At 36.0% G+C, this 13886-nt stretch overlaps 1 protein-coding gene across 3 annotated transcripts in view; it reads right to left on the bottom strand.

Annotated features, from left to right (window-relative positions):
* The window catches only part of TRPM7 (transient receptor potential cation channel subfamily M member 7), a 125834-nt gene that overhangs the window by 86216 nt on the left and 25732 nt on the right, over nt 1-13886 (bottom strand). For all 3 annotated transcript variants that reach the window (XM_077764410.1, XM_077764411.1, XM_077764413.1), the window contains exons 3-4: nt 9210-9248; nt 1136-1334 (exon numbers count right to left, since the gene is read on the bottom strand). In XM_077764410.1, coding sequence (XP_077620536.1) covers nt 1136-1334; nt 9210-9248 — 238 coding nt within the window. The remainder of the gene's footprint in view (nt 1-1135; nt 1335-9209; nt 9249-13886) is intronic.

The following is a 13886-nucleotide window of genomic DNA, read 5'->3' as shown; positions in this document are numbered from 1 at the left end:
AAAAAGAATGTATAAATAACATGCTAATAAGGAAGTAAATAATAAAAAAAATACTAAATCCAAAGCATGTAAGAAAAGGGAACAAAGAAAAAGTGAGACAGTAAACTAAATTTAAAAATCATGTGTTTTTTTAAAAATGTTTTCAATTTATTTCTGAGATAGAGACAGCATGAATAGGGGAAGGTCAGAGAGAGAGGGAGATACAGAATATGAAACAGGCTCTAGGATCTGAGCTAGCTGTCAGCACAGAGCCGGACGTGGGGCTCGAACCCATGCACCATGAGATCAGGACCTGAGCCAAAGTTGGATGCTTAACCAACTGAGCCACTCAGGCACCCCAAAAATTATGTGCTTCTTAAAAAGAAACCTCTTGGGGCGCCTGGGTGACTTAGTCGGTTAAGCATCCAACTTTCGCTTAGGTCATGATCTCACGGTTCATGGGTTCGAGCCCGCGTCGGGCTCTGTGCTGACTGCCAGTTCAGACCCTGGAGCCTGTTTCAAAGTCTGTGTCTCTCTCTTTCTCTGACCCTCCCCTGCTCACGCTGTCTCTCTCTCTCTCTCCTAGAAGTGAATAAAACATTAAAAAAAAAAAAAAGAAAAAGAAACCTCTTAAACATAAGGAAAGGTTAAAAGTAAAAGGGAAGAAAAAAAACTTAGCTAAGCTCATTTAAGAAAAAGCAGACTTTGGAGGCCTCTGGGTGGCCCAGATGGAATTCGCGAATTCAAGCCCACGTTGGGCTCTGCACGGACAGCTCAGAGCCTGGAGCCTGCTTCAGATTCTGTGTCTCCCTCTCTCTCTCTCTGCCCCTCCCCCACTCCCAGCTTGTGCTCTGTCTTCTCTATCTCTCTCAAAAATAAATAAAAACATTTAAAAAAAGAAAAGAAAAACCAGACTTTGTCAAAAAAAAAATAACAAAAGATTAAAAGACATTTCATAATGATAAAAGGTTCAACTCATGAAGAAGACATAATACTTCTATATTTATAAACACCTATACAAAGAACTTCAAAATACATAAAGAAATAACTGAGACTAATTTTCTGACTTACTGTTATATAAATCTTCAGACAACAAATGTATATTATTTAGGTAACAAGTTAAATGAAGTTTAAAAAAGTGAAGTACATGACATACCTTAGCTCTGTAGGAATGAGAACCACCTTGAAAATTTATGACTCCATAAGCATCTGTTGGGCTCTGTTCTGTATGCTTTTCCACAGACCATTCTTCTAATGTCTGATTAAAATGGTCACCCAATTTCACATCTGAGTATTTCATGGCAAGACTTGCAGTAAAACAAGCATGTTGCTTGACCAAACGACCACAAAAACACCTAAAGGAAAGAAATTTTTAAAAGATCTTTTAAAAAACTAGTCAATGGAAAAGTGAATTAAAATAAACAAACCAATGAAGAGTATGAAAATAATTTAACTTTATTTTTATAATACCAATAAATTAATACCTTTAACATAGCATTAAAATAGTGTAAATAAATTTGCTTAATGATGTAATACTCTAAATTTAGTGTGGGGCACCTACAAAATGTAGTACAGCCATATAATAGAATAGTATTCAGCAACAGAAAGGAATGACTAACAAACATAATATGGATGATCTCAAAATTATCATGCTGCATGAAAGAATCCAGATGCTAAACAGAACATATTTCTATGATTTCATGTATACAGAATTCAAGAAAATGCAAACTAACCTATACAGTGACAACACTGGTGACCCAGGGCCAGGGGCAGAAAGAGCAATTCTATTCTACCTAGAAGCACTTACTGGACATACTATGTAGGAAGCAGGAACCCAGTGGAGCCAGGCAGTCTCAATGATTTGATAAAAAAATCATAATCACAGTTTGTAGAAACAAAAGGAGCTAGAGTTTTGGGACAAAAAACAAAAAGAGGAGGTAGCTACTTGAGAGAGTTCCAAATTTTTGCAGAAGGGTCTTCTTAAACATGAATAAGAATAAACTACCCAAAGCAAACATTAGACAACAGTAGGCCAAATAATTCCAGAAGTTCATAAAGGGCAGGGAACAGTTTGTGGTTGTCACCAGCCAGAGTAGAGATCTCAATATACAAGACCTATAAAAACGGTCCTCAGAAGGGTAATGTCTATTAGAAGAGCTAAATTAGACCTAGACCCAAATGTGCCATGACAAACTATAAAAGCAAGACTTGAAATGATCAAATTGATCCAAAGTAATTTAATTCTCTGCTAAAACAAGTCCAAAGCTCCCTAACAGAAAATGACAAAATCCAGCACCCTAAAACATAAAATTCACAATGTGCAGCATCCATCAAAAATTACAAAGCATGCAGGGCGCCTGAGTGGCTCAGTTGGTTAAGCATGATTTTGGCTCAGGTTATGATCTCATGGTTTGTGAGACTGAACTCTGTGTTGGGCTCCAAGCTGACAGCATGGATCCTGCTTGTTATACTCTCCTCTCTCTCTGCCCCTCCCCCAGTTTGCTCACACGCGCTCTCTCTCTCTCCCCTCCCCGAAAGTAAACATTTTTTAAAAATTATAAAGGATGCAAAGAAACTGGAAAATAAGTGGGAAAAAAATCACTAAATGAAGACCCAAAAATTGTACAGATATGGTTGAATTAGCAGAAACTAAAAGAACTACTACAAATAAACTCCAACTATTAAAAATATGCTTTGGAAGGTGACCAGAATGAAAACAAGACCACAACCAGGGAAGAACTAGAAATTTTTGTGTGTGTGTGTGAGAGAGAAGAGTGAGCGCGCATGCAAAAACATTCACACAAGTGAGTAGGGGAGGGGCAGAGGAGGAGAGAAAGAGAGACTCTTCAGTAGGCTCCATGCCCGGTAGAGCCCAACACAGGGCTTGATCTCATGACCATGGGATTACGACCTGAGTCAAAATCAAAAGTAGGATATTAACCGACTGAGTAAGACATCAAGGCACCCCTGTAAAACACTTTTCTTTTCTTTCTTTTTTTTTTTTTTTACAAATAGTTTATTGTCAAATTAGTTTCCACATAACACTCAGTGCTCATCCCCACAAGTGTCCTCCTCCATGCCCATCCCCTCCTCCCCCCCACATCCATCAGTCCTCAGTTTTTGTTAGCATTCAAGAGTCTCTCATGGTTTGCCTCTCTCCCTTTCCCCCACCATTTCTGCCCTTCTTCTCCCCCTTGTTCCTCCGTCAAGTTCCTCCTAATCCTCCTATACGTGCAAACATGATATTTGTCCTTCTCTGCCTGACTTATTTCGCTCAGCGTAACACCCTCAAGGTCCATCCATGTTGCTACACATGGCCAGATTTCATTGTTTCTCATTGCCATGTAGTATTCCATGGTATAGATAAACCACATCTTCTTGATCCATTCATCTGTTGATGGACACTTAGGCTCTTTCCATGTAAAACACTTTTCTTAAAAAGGCACAACCAGGGGCACCTGGGTGGCTCAGTCAGTTAAGTATCTTACTCTTGATCTCAGCTCAGGTCTTAATCTCAGGATTGTGAGTTCAAGCCCTGCAATGGGCTTCATACTGGGCATGAAGCTTACAAACAAAGAAACAAACAAATAAATAAAATAAAATACCCAACTAGAACATCTACAAATAATATCTGAGCATTCTCTATCAAAATAACAGCAGCATTCTTCACAGAGCTAGCACAAAGAATCCTAAATTTTACATAGAACCAGAAAAGACCCTGAAGAGCCAAAGCAATCTTGAAAAGGAAGACCAAAGCTGGAGGCATCACACTCCCTGACTGTAAGACGTATTATAAAGCTGTAATCATCAAGACAGTATGGTACTGGCACAAGAACAGACACTCAGAACAATGGAACAGAATAGAGAACCCAGAGATGGACCCACAAATGTATGGCCAACTAATCTTTGACAAAGCAAGAAAGACCATCCACTGGAATAATGACGGTCTCTTCAAAAATGGTGCTAGGAAAACTAGACAGTGACATGCAGAAAAATGAACCTGGGTCACTTTCTTGCACCATACACAAAAAAAACCTCAAAATGGATGAAAGACCTAAATGTAAGACAGGAAGCTTTCAAAAAATTAAAAATAGAACTAACCTATGACCCAGCAACTGCACTACTAGGTATTTATCCAAGGGATACAAATATTCTGTTTTGAAGGGGCACATGCACCCAAATGTTTATAGCAGTACTATCAACAATAGCCAAAGTATGGAAAGAGCCCAAATGCCCATCGATGGATGAATGGATCCAGATGTGGTATATATACACAATGGAGCATTACTCGGCAATCAAGAATGAAATCTTGCCATTTGCAATTACATGGATGCAACTAGAGAGTATTATGTTAAGCGTAATTAGTCAGTCAGAGAAAGACAAATATCATATGATTTCAAACATATGAAGGATTTAAGATATAAAACAGATGAACATAAAGGAAGGAAAGCAAAAATAATGCAAAAACAGGGAGGGGGAGAAAACAAGAGACTCTTCCAAATACAGAGAACAGAGAGTTACTGGAGGGGTTGTGGGAAGGCGGAAGGGGCTTAATGGGTGAGGGGCATTAAGGAATCTACTCCTGAAATCACAGTTGCACTATATGCTAACTTGGATGTAAATTTAAAAATTAAATAAATTAATAAATAATAAATAAAAATAATAACTGAAGTGAAAATGCCATAGAGTAAGATTTCTAACACATAAGACCCCACAAAGAAAGAAAACCAGCAACAGAAGAAATAGCAACAGAATCTATCCAAAATGAAACAATGAGAGAAAAGATTGGGGGGAAACAAAAGGAGTTAAACATTAGCAACCCGTGGAACATTAGCTACCCGTGGAACGATAATAATTATCTCAATACACACATAATTTAAGTACCAGAAATGAAGGAGTGGAAATAAAAATCGGAAAATTGGGCAAAAATCTGAAAACTATTTGAAAGACAAATTTGAGTTCAATAAGAAAGAAGGAAAATAAGCTTAAAGAAATCACATTAAGGCACTGCTGAACGCCAGTGATAGAGAAAATCTTAAAAGCAGAAAAATAGCAGAGTACAAATGTCACAATATGTGCAGAAGAACAAAGCTAATTATGACAGCAGACATCTTATTAAAAAAATCATGCAGGGTATCTGGGTGGCTCAGTCAGTTAAGCATCTGACTTCGGCTCAGGTCATGATCTTGCATTTTGTGAGTTTGAGCCCCAGATCAGGACTCTGCTGACAGCATGGAGCCTGGAGGCTGCTTCAGGTTCCATCTCTCTCTCTCTCTCTCCCCCTCGCCCCTCCCCCCATGTGCTTGTTCTCCTGTTCTCTCTCTCTCAAAAGTAAATAAGCATTAAAAAAAAAAAAAATCATGCAATCCACAGTCACTGTGGTACAGCATCTTACTTTTTTTTTTTTTTAATTTTATTTATTTAAGTAAACTCTACACCCAACATGGACTTCGAACTCACAACCCCAAGATTAAGAGTCACTTGCTCTTCCAACTGAGCCAGCCAGGTGCCCCAACGTGTTTATACAGCATCTTTAAAGTAAATAAAAAAAGGGGGGGGCGGGAATTCCTATCAAATCAGAATCCTGTAAGACTGGAACAAAACTATCAGCCATCCAAAGTGGTTTAATAGACATTTATAGAACACTCCACCCAACAACAGAAAAACTTTACTTGAGTGCACAAGAAGTATTCACCAATATTAACCATACTTTGTGTCATAAAATAAGTCTCAATAAACTAAAATAAGGATGGAAATCATAAAAAGTATGTTCTCACACTACAGTGAAATTAAACTAGAAACCAATAAAAGAAATATACTGAGAAAATCCTCAAGTATTCGGAGATTAAATGATACACTTTTTATTAACTCATGGATCACAGAAAGTCACAAAGAAACTAGAAAATATTTTAAAAAAATAAAAATAGTATCAAAACATACAGGATATAACTGTACAGTGTTTAGTATGCAAATTAGTGTATTTATATATTTACTTTACACTACAAAAATATATAGGATAAAAATTTATAATATATAGTTTAAATTAGAAAAGTAGATCTGCAAGTAATACTTATCTAAACTTCCACCTTAAAAAACTAAAAAGGGCAAATTAAATCCAAAGTAAGCAGATGAGAAGAAATCATAAAGAATATATAACGAAACATGAAAAGAAAAGAAAAACAATGGAGAAAAAACAATCACACAAAAAGTCTGTTCACTGAAAAGACCAAAAAAATTCAACATCTATTCACTAAAACATTTTGAGCAAACACAGAAAAGAGACAAATTCTTCAACAGAGATATCCTCATACTTATTAAATGTTGGCCACGAGTACTACTCACTACATCCTGAGTCCTGTTGAGTCCTTCTAGCTAATCACCAAACCTTAAACATCACTGGGTCACTTGACAAAAGTAGACAAAATATATGAGATAATGTTTTTAAGTACTGAACAAGAGGTAATGAGACTTCAAACCTTGAAATGAAGAAAAATATATGAGGTGAGTCCCATAAATCCACCACACTGGGGCAATTTTTCAACCATTGGGCACTGAGATAATGCCCAGGTAGAAAATGGCAGTGTCAAGAGCTGAGCGAGGAGGCAACAAACAGAATTCCAGACTACTGAAACAGCTAGAATTTGTAACAAGGTACAAGAAAAGAGAGACCTATAAAGAGGGAGAAAAGAAACTTGCATGAGGAGTCACCAAGGGTTTTTGCCAATACACTGAGTTGTATCTGTGTCAGTCAAACTTTGACACCTAACAGAAATCACCTACTGTGGGTCTGAGAACAGAATCATAAAGAGCTGGGAAACACTGCAGTTTTAGTTCAGAGTGAAAAGACATACTGTGGATACCGGGCATCCTGGGCATTCAGGTGAGATCCTAAAAAGGTTATACCTTAAGGAGCACAGTCCACATTCTAAGACTAAGTTCAAAATAAAAATAGAGCTGCACTAACAAAGAATAAAATCAAGCCTCATGGGACAAAAGAATCTGTCAATAATTTAATCACCTGTCAGAACAAAATTTAAATTATTCAAAGGAAGACAACATAGCCCAGAACTCCTAAAGTGGATCATGGAAACTCACAGCATATAATAAGAAATTACTACACATATGAAAAAGCAAAGAAAGTGACTCATAATCAAGAAAAAAGTAGATAAATTCAATGACTCAACAAAAACAGACCCTAAATGACACAGATGTTGGAATTAGTAAAAAAATATTTTAATGCAGATATTATAAACAGAAGTTCAAAGCTTGTATAAATAGGGGCGCCTGGGTGGCTTAGTCGGTTAAGGTTAAGCGTCCGGCTTTCGCTTAGGTCATGATCTCGCGGTTCGTGGGTTCGGGCCCCGCGTCGGGCTCTGTGCTGACTGACAGCTCAGAGCCTGGAGCCTGTTTCAGTCTGTGACTCCCTCTCTCTCTGACCCTCCCCTGCTCACGCTGTCTCTCTCTCTCTCTCTCTCTCTCTCTCTCCTAGAAATAAATAAAAATATTTAAAAAAAAAAAAGCTTGTATAAATAGATGATATGATAACAAGGATACAGATAGGTCATCTCAGCAGTGACTTAGAAACTGTAATAAAGAATCAAATAAAAATTTTAGAACTGAAAAATATAATGAACAAGAAGTTCACTGGATGGGCAAAACAGCATATTGGTGACCGCAGAATAAGGATTAGTAAACAAATATATATATAAAATGATAGTAATCAAAGAAAAAAGGATTAGTAAACCATAAGCCATATCAATACAAATGTTCTACTTTAATCAGCATAATAAAATTTTAATTAAAAAATACACTGCCTCAGTAGCCCATGGAAAATATCATGCAATCTAACAAATGTATAACTGGAATCTCAGAGAGAAGAGAGAATGGGGTAGAAAAATATTTTAAGAAACAATGGCTAAAAACTTCCCAATCCAGTGAAAGACATGAACCTGCAAATATTAATGCAGAGTATATACAAAGAGAATCACTCTTAAGCAAATTATATATCTGCTGTTGAAAACTAAAGATACAGAAAAAAGTCTTTAAAGTAGGCAGAGGGAAAAAAAGATGGCATTACATAAAGAATAACTACACTAGTAACAACTGACTTCTCACCACAAACAAAAGCCAGATGACAAATTAACGTTATCATTAAAGTGCTGGAATAAGAAAACTCTCAACTCAGCATTCTACATGTACAGAAAATACCCTTCAAAAATGAGAGTTAAAGAAAACCTGAAAAATATGAAAATATGAAGACTTATTTTCAGATAAGCCAGTCTGAGAAAAATTCACCTCCACTATCTGCATTATACCAAACACTAAAGTGAGCTCTTCAGTCTGAATGGAAAAGATACCAGATGGAACTTCACATCTAAAGGAAGGAATGTATAGGACTGGAAATGGTAAAACAATTCAATATATCTAAAATGAACTCACTCTGTGTACTTTTCTTCCTAGCCTACCAGAGACCTTCTATTCTTACTCTTCTAATCTTTCATCAGATCTTAATGAACAACATTACTATTTACTTAGTTATCTAAGTTAGAAATTTAGGTACTATCTTCAAATCTCTCCTTTCTCTACACATTCATCAAATCCTATTGAGTTTATCTCATTCATCCTTTCAAATATGTCTACCTTCTCTTTATCATCATAATTCAAGCTCTAATTTTTTCCAAAATTACTTCAAAACTTTCCAAACTATTTTTCCTCTCAATTCAATCTCCTCAAAATGCCAACTGCTCTTACCAAAGAAGAAAAAAAAGAAAGAAGAAAGAAAGAAGAAAAACGAAGCATTTTACTTCCCTGTATAATATCCTCTTAACATGAAATCAAAACTATGTGGCATAGCACATAGTTTAAATGATCTGGTCCCTACTTATTTCTCCAGAACACATCTTTCCTATGTCCGTATAACATTATACATTCTACAGTTTCCTGACAGAACCATAATCTCTTTCACTGTCAGGCCTTCCCACATCTTGTTCTCTCTGCCTAAATCGCTTTTGCTCAATCTTGACCCAACTAATTCACATCCAGCTTTAGAACTCTGCTCAAGTAACTTCACTGGAGTTTCACGCCATATCCTTTACCTCCCAACTCTGAGTAAAGTAACCCTCAGACATAATAACCTGTGAGTTGTATCCCTCTTTATTCTACCTGATGCTTCTGATAGGTTAGTTTTATTTTTCAAACTTTGTGCAACAGAGTTATGTTATTAAACTTACCTGACAAGTTGCTGACAAATTTGACATCCTGGAAGGCATCTATAAAACAAGGTAAATTATTTATTACTTAAAAGTTTAAAAAAATTAGTTTAAATTAAACCACATAAAATCCATATAATAGTACAAAACAGGAAAATTACATGCTTAATTTTTCAGGACATACATCATAAGTCATTTATACCTTGATTTATATATTCAAATAACCATTTTTTTTAACTCACATAGTTTCCACATTTTTTTTTTAAATTTTAGAGAGAAAGCACTAGCGAGGGAGAGAGCCAGAGAGTGAAGAGAGAGAGAATCTTAAACAGGCTCCACCCTTAGCGTGCAGCCCAACGCAGGACTCAATCCCATAACCTTGGGATCATGACCCAAGCTGAAATCAAGAATCAGATACTCAATTGAGACACCCTGTGGTCCCTCAACATTCTTTTAATTGTAGTTGATACACAATGTTAGTTTCAGGTGTACAACATAGTGATTCAACAATTCTATACATTAGTCAGTGATGACCAAGATAAGTACAGTCACTATCTACCACCAAACAATGTTATTACAGTATTAACTATATTCCTTATGCTATACTTTCATCTCATAATTCATTTTATAACTGGAAGTTTGTACCTCTTACTTCCCTTCACCTATTTTACCCATCGCCTCACCCATCTAATATTCAAAACAGTTTCCATTATTTTAAATATGATTAGTTAACAACAAAATCCAGAAACTGTAAGAGAAAAAGACTGATTTTCTCTGTGGAAAAAATATACCACTCATAAAGTCTAAAGTCCTCCATTTGGAGAAAAAAATAATTGCAGGCAAAAGGTTCGTTTTCCTGATATATAAAGAGTTTCATCAAATCTACATAAAAAAGGAAAATATATGGATACTTCACAATAAAAACATACACATGAAAAGGCATTTGATTAGAAGATTTTTTAATCCTTTACAACAATACCTTGGGAAAGAACAGAGATACGTAGACTCAAATGCTGGTGGGAGTATAAACTGATATAATTTCTATGGAGGGCAATTTGGTAATACCCATCAAAATGAAAAAAATGTAAATTTCTTCTCAAACTCTACATCCAATACTAAAATTATAGGCTAAAAAATATTTGTACCAATGTACAAAGTTGTTCATTCACTAAAGCATTTTTTTCTTTTTTTAATATGTTTTTTATTTATTCTTAAGAGAGAGACCGAGCATGGGTGGGGGAGGGCCACAGAGAGTGGGAGACACAGAATCAGAAGCAGGCTCTGTGCTGACAGCTCAGAGCCTGACATGGGGCTCAAACCCGCCAACTGTGAGATCATGACCTGAGCCGAAGTCGGACACTTAACCGACTGAGCCACCCAGGCGCCCCTAAAGCATTTTTTTTCTAACAGCAAAAAGAAAAACAGAATAGCTAAAATGTTCATCAATAAAGGACTACTAAAACAAATTATGATCCAGATATAAAATTAAAAAAGATGAAACAATTAAGAAAAGTGGTTCTTGCCAAGATAATAAACACAGTGGGTTAATTAGTATGTACTTGAAAGGGGAGAGGAAGGATCTGCTAGGACATCCAAAGACCGTACCTAGCTATCTCTGAAAGGTATTCCAAGAATTGTTAACACTGGCTTTCTTTAGGAAAGGAAACCGATAGTTAAGGCACAGTGGTAGAAAGGAGACTTTCACTTATAAATTTTGGTATCTTGTAAATCCGTGTATTAAACTTATTCATATGGACACCTGGGTGGTTCAGTACGTTAAGCATCCAACTTTGGCTCAGGTCACAATCTCACAATTCATGGGTTAAACTCCCATGTCAGGCTCTGTGCTGCTTCGGATTCTGTCTCTCCCTCTCTCTCTGCCTCTCCCCTGCTTGCGCTCTCTCTATCTCAAAAATAAACATAGAAAGTTTTTTTAATTAAACCTATTCATAAAAAATTAATTTTAAAATTCAACTAGTGTAGGGGTGCCTGGCTGGCTCAATCAGAAGAACAGGTGACTCTTGATCTTGGGATCATAAGATTGAGCCCCATATCAGGTGTAGAAGTGTATTTAAAAATAAACCTTAAAAAAATTCAAATCGTGTAGAAGGAAATGACCAGCTATGGGCGTTTTAAAATTCTGTCTCATATGGATGGCTAAAGCCAAAGATACTTAACAGAATGAGATTTCTTTAACACCTAATAAGTACTTTTCTTATTTCTATTGCAAAATCAAATCAATGATCTTATAGGAGATAAACTCCTTAATAATACAGTGTACTTTTTTTTAACAAAGCAAAACCACAATTTTCTCCCAAAGAAAGAACAATGTCTTACTTTGAAATGACACACTGAACTAAGGAGATCTAAATTCTAATCCCACCTTTAAGAACTGTTAGACATGTGACCTGGGAAATGTCACTTCTGCTCTCTGGTTAAGAAATGTAATATTACATTGTAACAAAACTTCTACAATAATTAGAAAGAAATTATGACTGGAAGAGACATTAAGATGATCTTTTTTGGGGTGCCTGAGTGGCTCAGTCAGTTAAGCATTCATCCAACTCTTGATTTTCACTCAGGATGTGATCTCATGGTCATGAGATAGAGCCCTGTGTCATGGAGCCTGCTTGGGATTCTCTCTCTCCCTCTCTCTTTGCCCTTACTCTGCACACATGCATACACTCTCTCAAAAAAGAAAAAAAGATAGTATTTTAATTATCTAAAAAACATTTATAATTTTTTAATGTTTTATTTAGTTCTGAGAGAGAGAGAGAGCAAGCAGGGGAGGGTCAGAGAGAGAGGGAGACACAGAATCTGAAACAGGCTACAGGCTCTGAGCTGGCTGTCAGCATAGAGCCCGGTGCGGGGCTTGAACCTACGAATTGTGAGATTATGACCTGAGCCAAAGCCGGATGCTTAACCAACTGAGCCACTCAGGTACCCCTAAAAGACATTTATAGAACCTACTATAAAGAAGAGGAAAAAAAAAAGTTTTCTCAATTATCAAATAAATGCATATTTAAAACATATACTATTTTCTACTTATCACTTTTTCTTGAAGATAATGAAAAATGGTACTCTAGTCAATATTTAATAAAGCAAGCATTCTTGTCACAACTGGTAATAATATATATTGCTTTAATCCTTTTTAGAAAGTCTTCTGGCATTATAATACTAAGAGGGGAAAAAACCTTAAATACAAAAAAAAGTTTTATCCTTTAAGGTCTTCATTATGGCCTAATTTTACTTTATAATGGTGAAGAATTGAAAACAACCCAAATCTACCCAATAGTAGAACAGGTATGTGAGTTATGGCATATACACTAACAGAATGTTAATATTACCAGTCTTATAAAATATCTGCAATATCAAAAATGTATTACTATAACATTTTGTTAAAGACTATATACAATATTTTACACACAGACTAAATGTAGCAATATTTTAAAACAAAACCTATTGAGAAAATATTAAAAAGTAAATGTACCAAAATGTTATTAATAATGACTGCCTTGACATGCTGAAACTGAGTGCTGAACCAACTCTCTGATTCTTAAAAGCTTTTAAAATTTATCATGTACATTTCTCTTCTAATGGAAATTTGTTTAAGTGAGACATATATTCAAAATAGTTTTTTACTGTCAAAGAAAAATGTTGAATTCAAACAGATTTATGTAATATAATAAACAGAAGGCTTAGAAATTCCATCTGACAAATATTTACTAAATACCCACTATGAACAGTAACAGTGACAGATGCTATAATTTAAAACACACCAGTTAAGGGGTGCCCGGGTGGCTCAGTCAGTTGGGCGTCCGACTTCGGCTCAGGTCATGATCTCACAGTTCGTAGGTTCGAGCCCCGCGTCAGGCTCTGTGCTGAGAGCCAGCTCAGAGCCTGGAGCCTGTTTCAGATTCTCTGTCTCCCTCTCTCTCTGACCCTCCCCTGCTCACGCTGTCTCTCCCTCTCTCAGAAATTTAAAAAAAAAAAAATCAAAAAAAATTTAAAAAATAAAATACACCAGTTAATAAAAAATTACCCTTTTCTCTACTTTTCTACGAAGTTTTATTATTGATGTATAGTTGACATATCAATGTTATATTCATTTCAGGTGTACAACAGTGACCAACAATACTATATATTATGAAATGAACACCACAATAAATTGTCACATTATTGTATTTCTGACTATATTCCCTATGCTGCACTTTTTATCTCTGTGACTTACTCATTTTATTCACTTATTTCATGCATCTCCCCATCTCACCCCTCACTATCTACTCCCATCTACTCTGGCAACTACCAATTTGTTCTCTGTACTTATCAGTCTGTTTTTGCTTATCTGTTCTGGTTGTTAGAGTCCACATACGACTAAAATCATATGGTATTTGTCTTTCTCTGTCTGACTTATTTCACTTAGCATACCCTCAAGGTCCATCCATGTTGTTACAAAAAGCAAGATTTCATTCTTCTTTGTGACTAAGTAATATTCCATTGTATGTGTACACACACACACACACACACACACACACACACACACACACACACACACAATATCTTTTTTACCTACTGATGGATACTTATGGTGCTTCCATATCTGGGCTACTGTAAATAAGGCTGCAATAAACACAGGAGTGCTTAAATCTTTTTTTTTTTTTTAATGTTTTATTTTTTTCTTAGGGAGGGAGAGGGGGG

The sequence above is a fragment of the Crocuta crocuta genome, unplaced genomic scaffold, assembly GCF_008692635.1.
Source record: "Crocuta crocuta isolate KB4526 unplaced genomic scaffold, BGI_CrCroc_1.0 scaffold102, whole genome shotgun sequence".
NCBI classification, from domain to species: Eukaryota; Metazoa; Chordata; class Mammalia; order Carnivora; family Hyaenidae; genus Crocuta; species Crocuta crocuta.
This window is presented reverse-complemented; position numbering and strand designations above follow the sequence as displayed.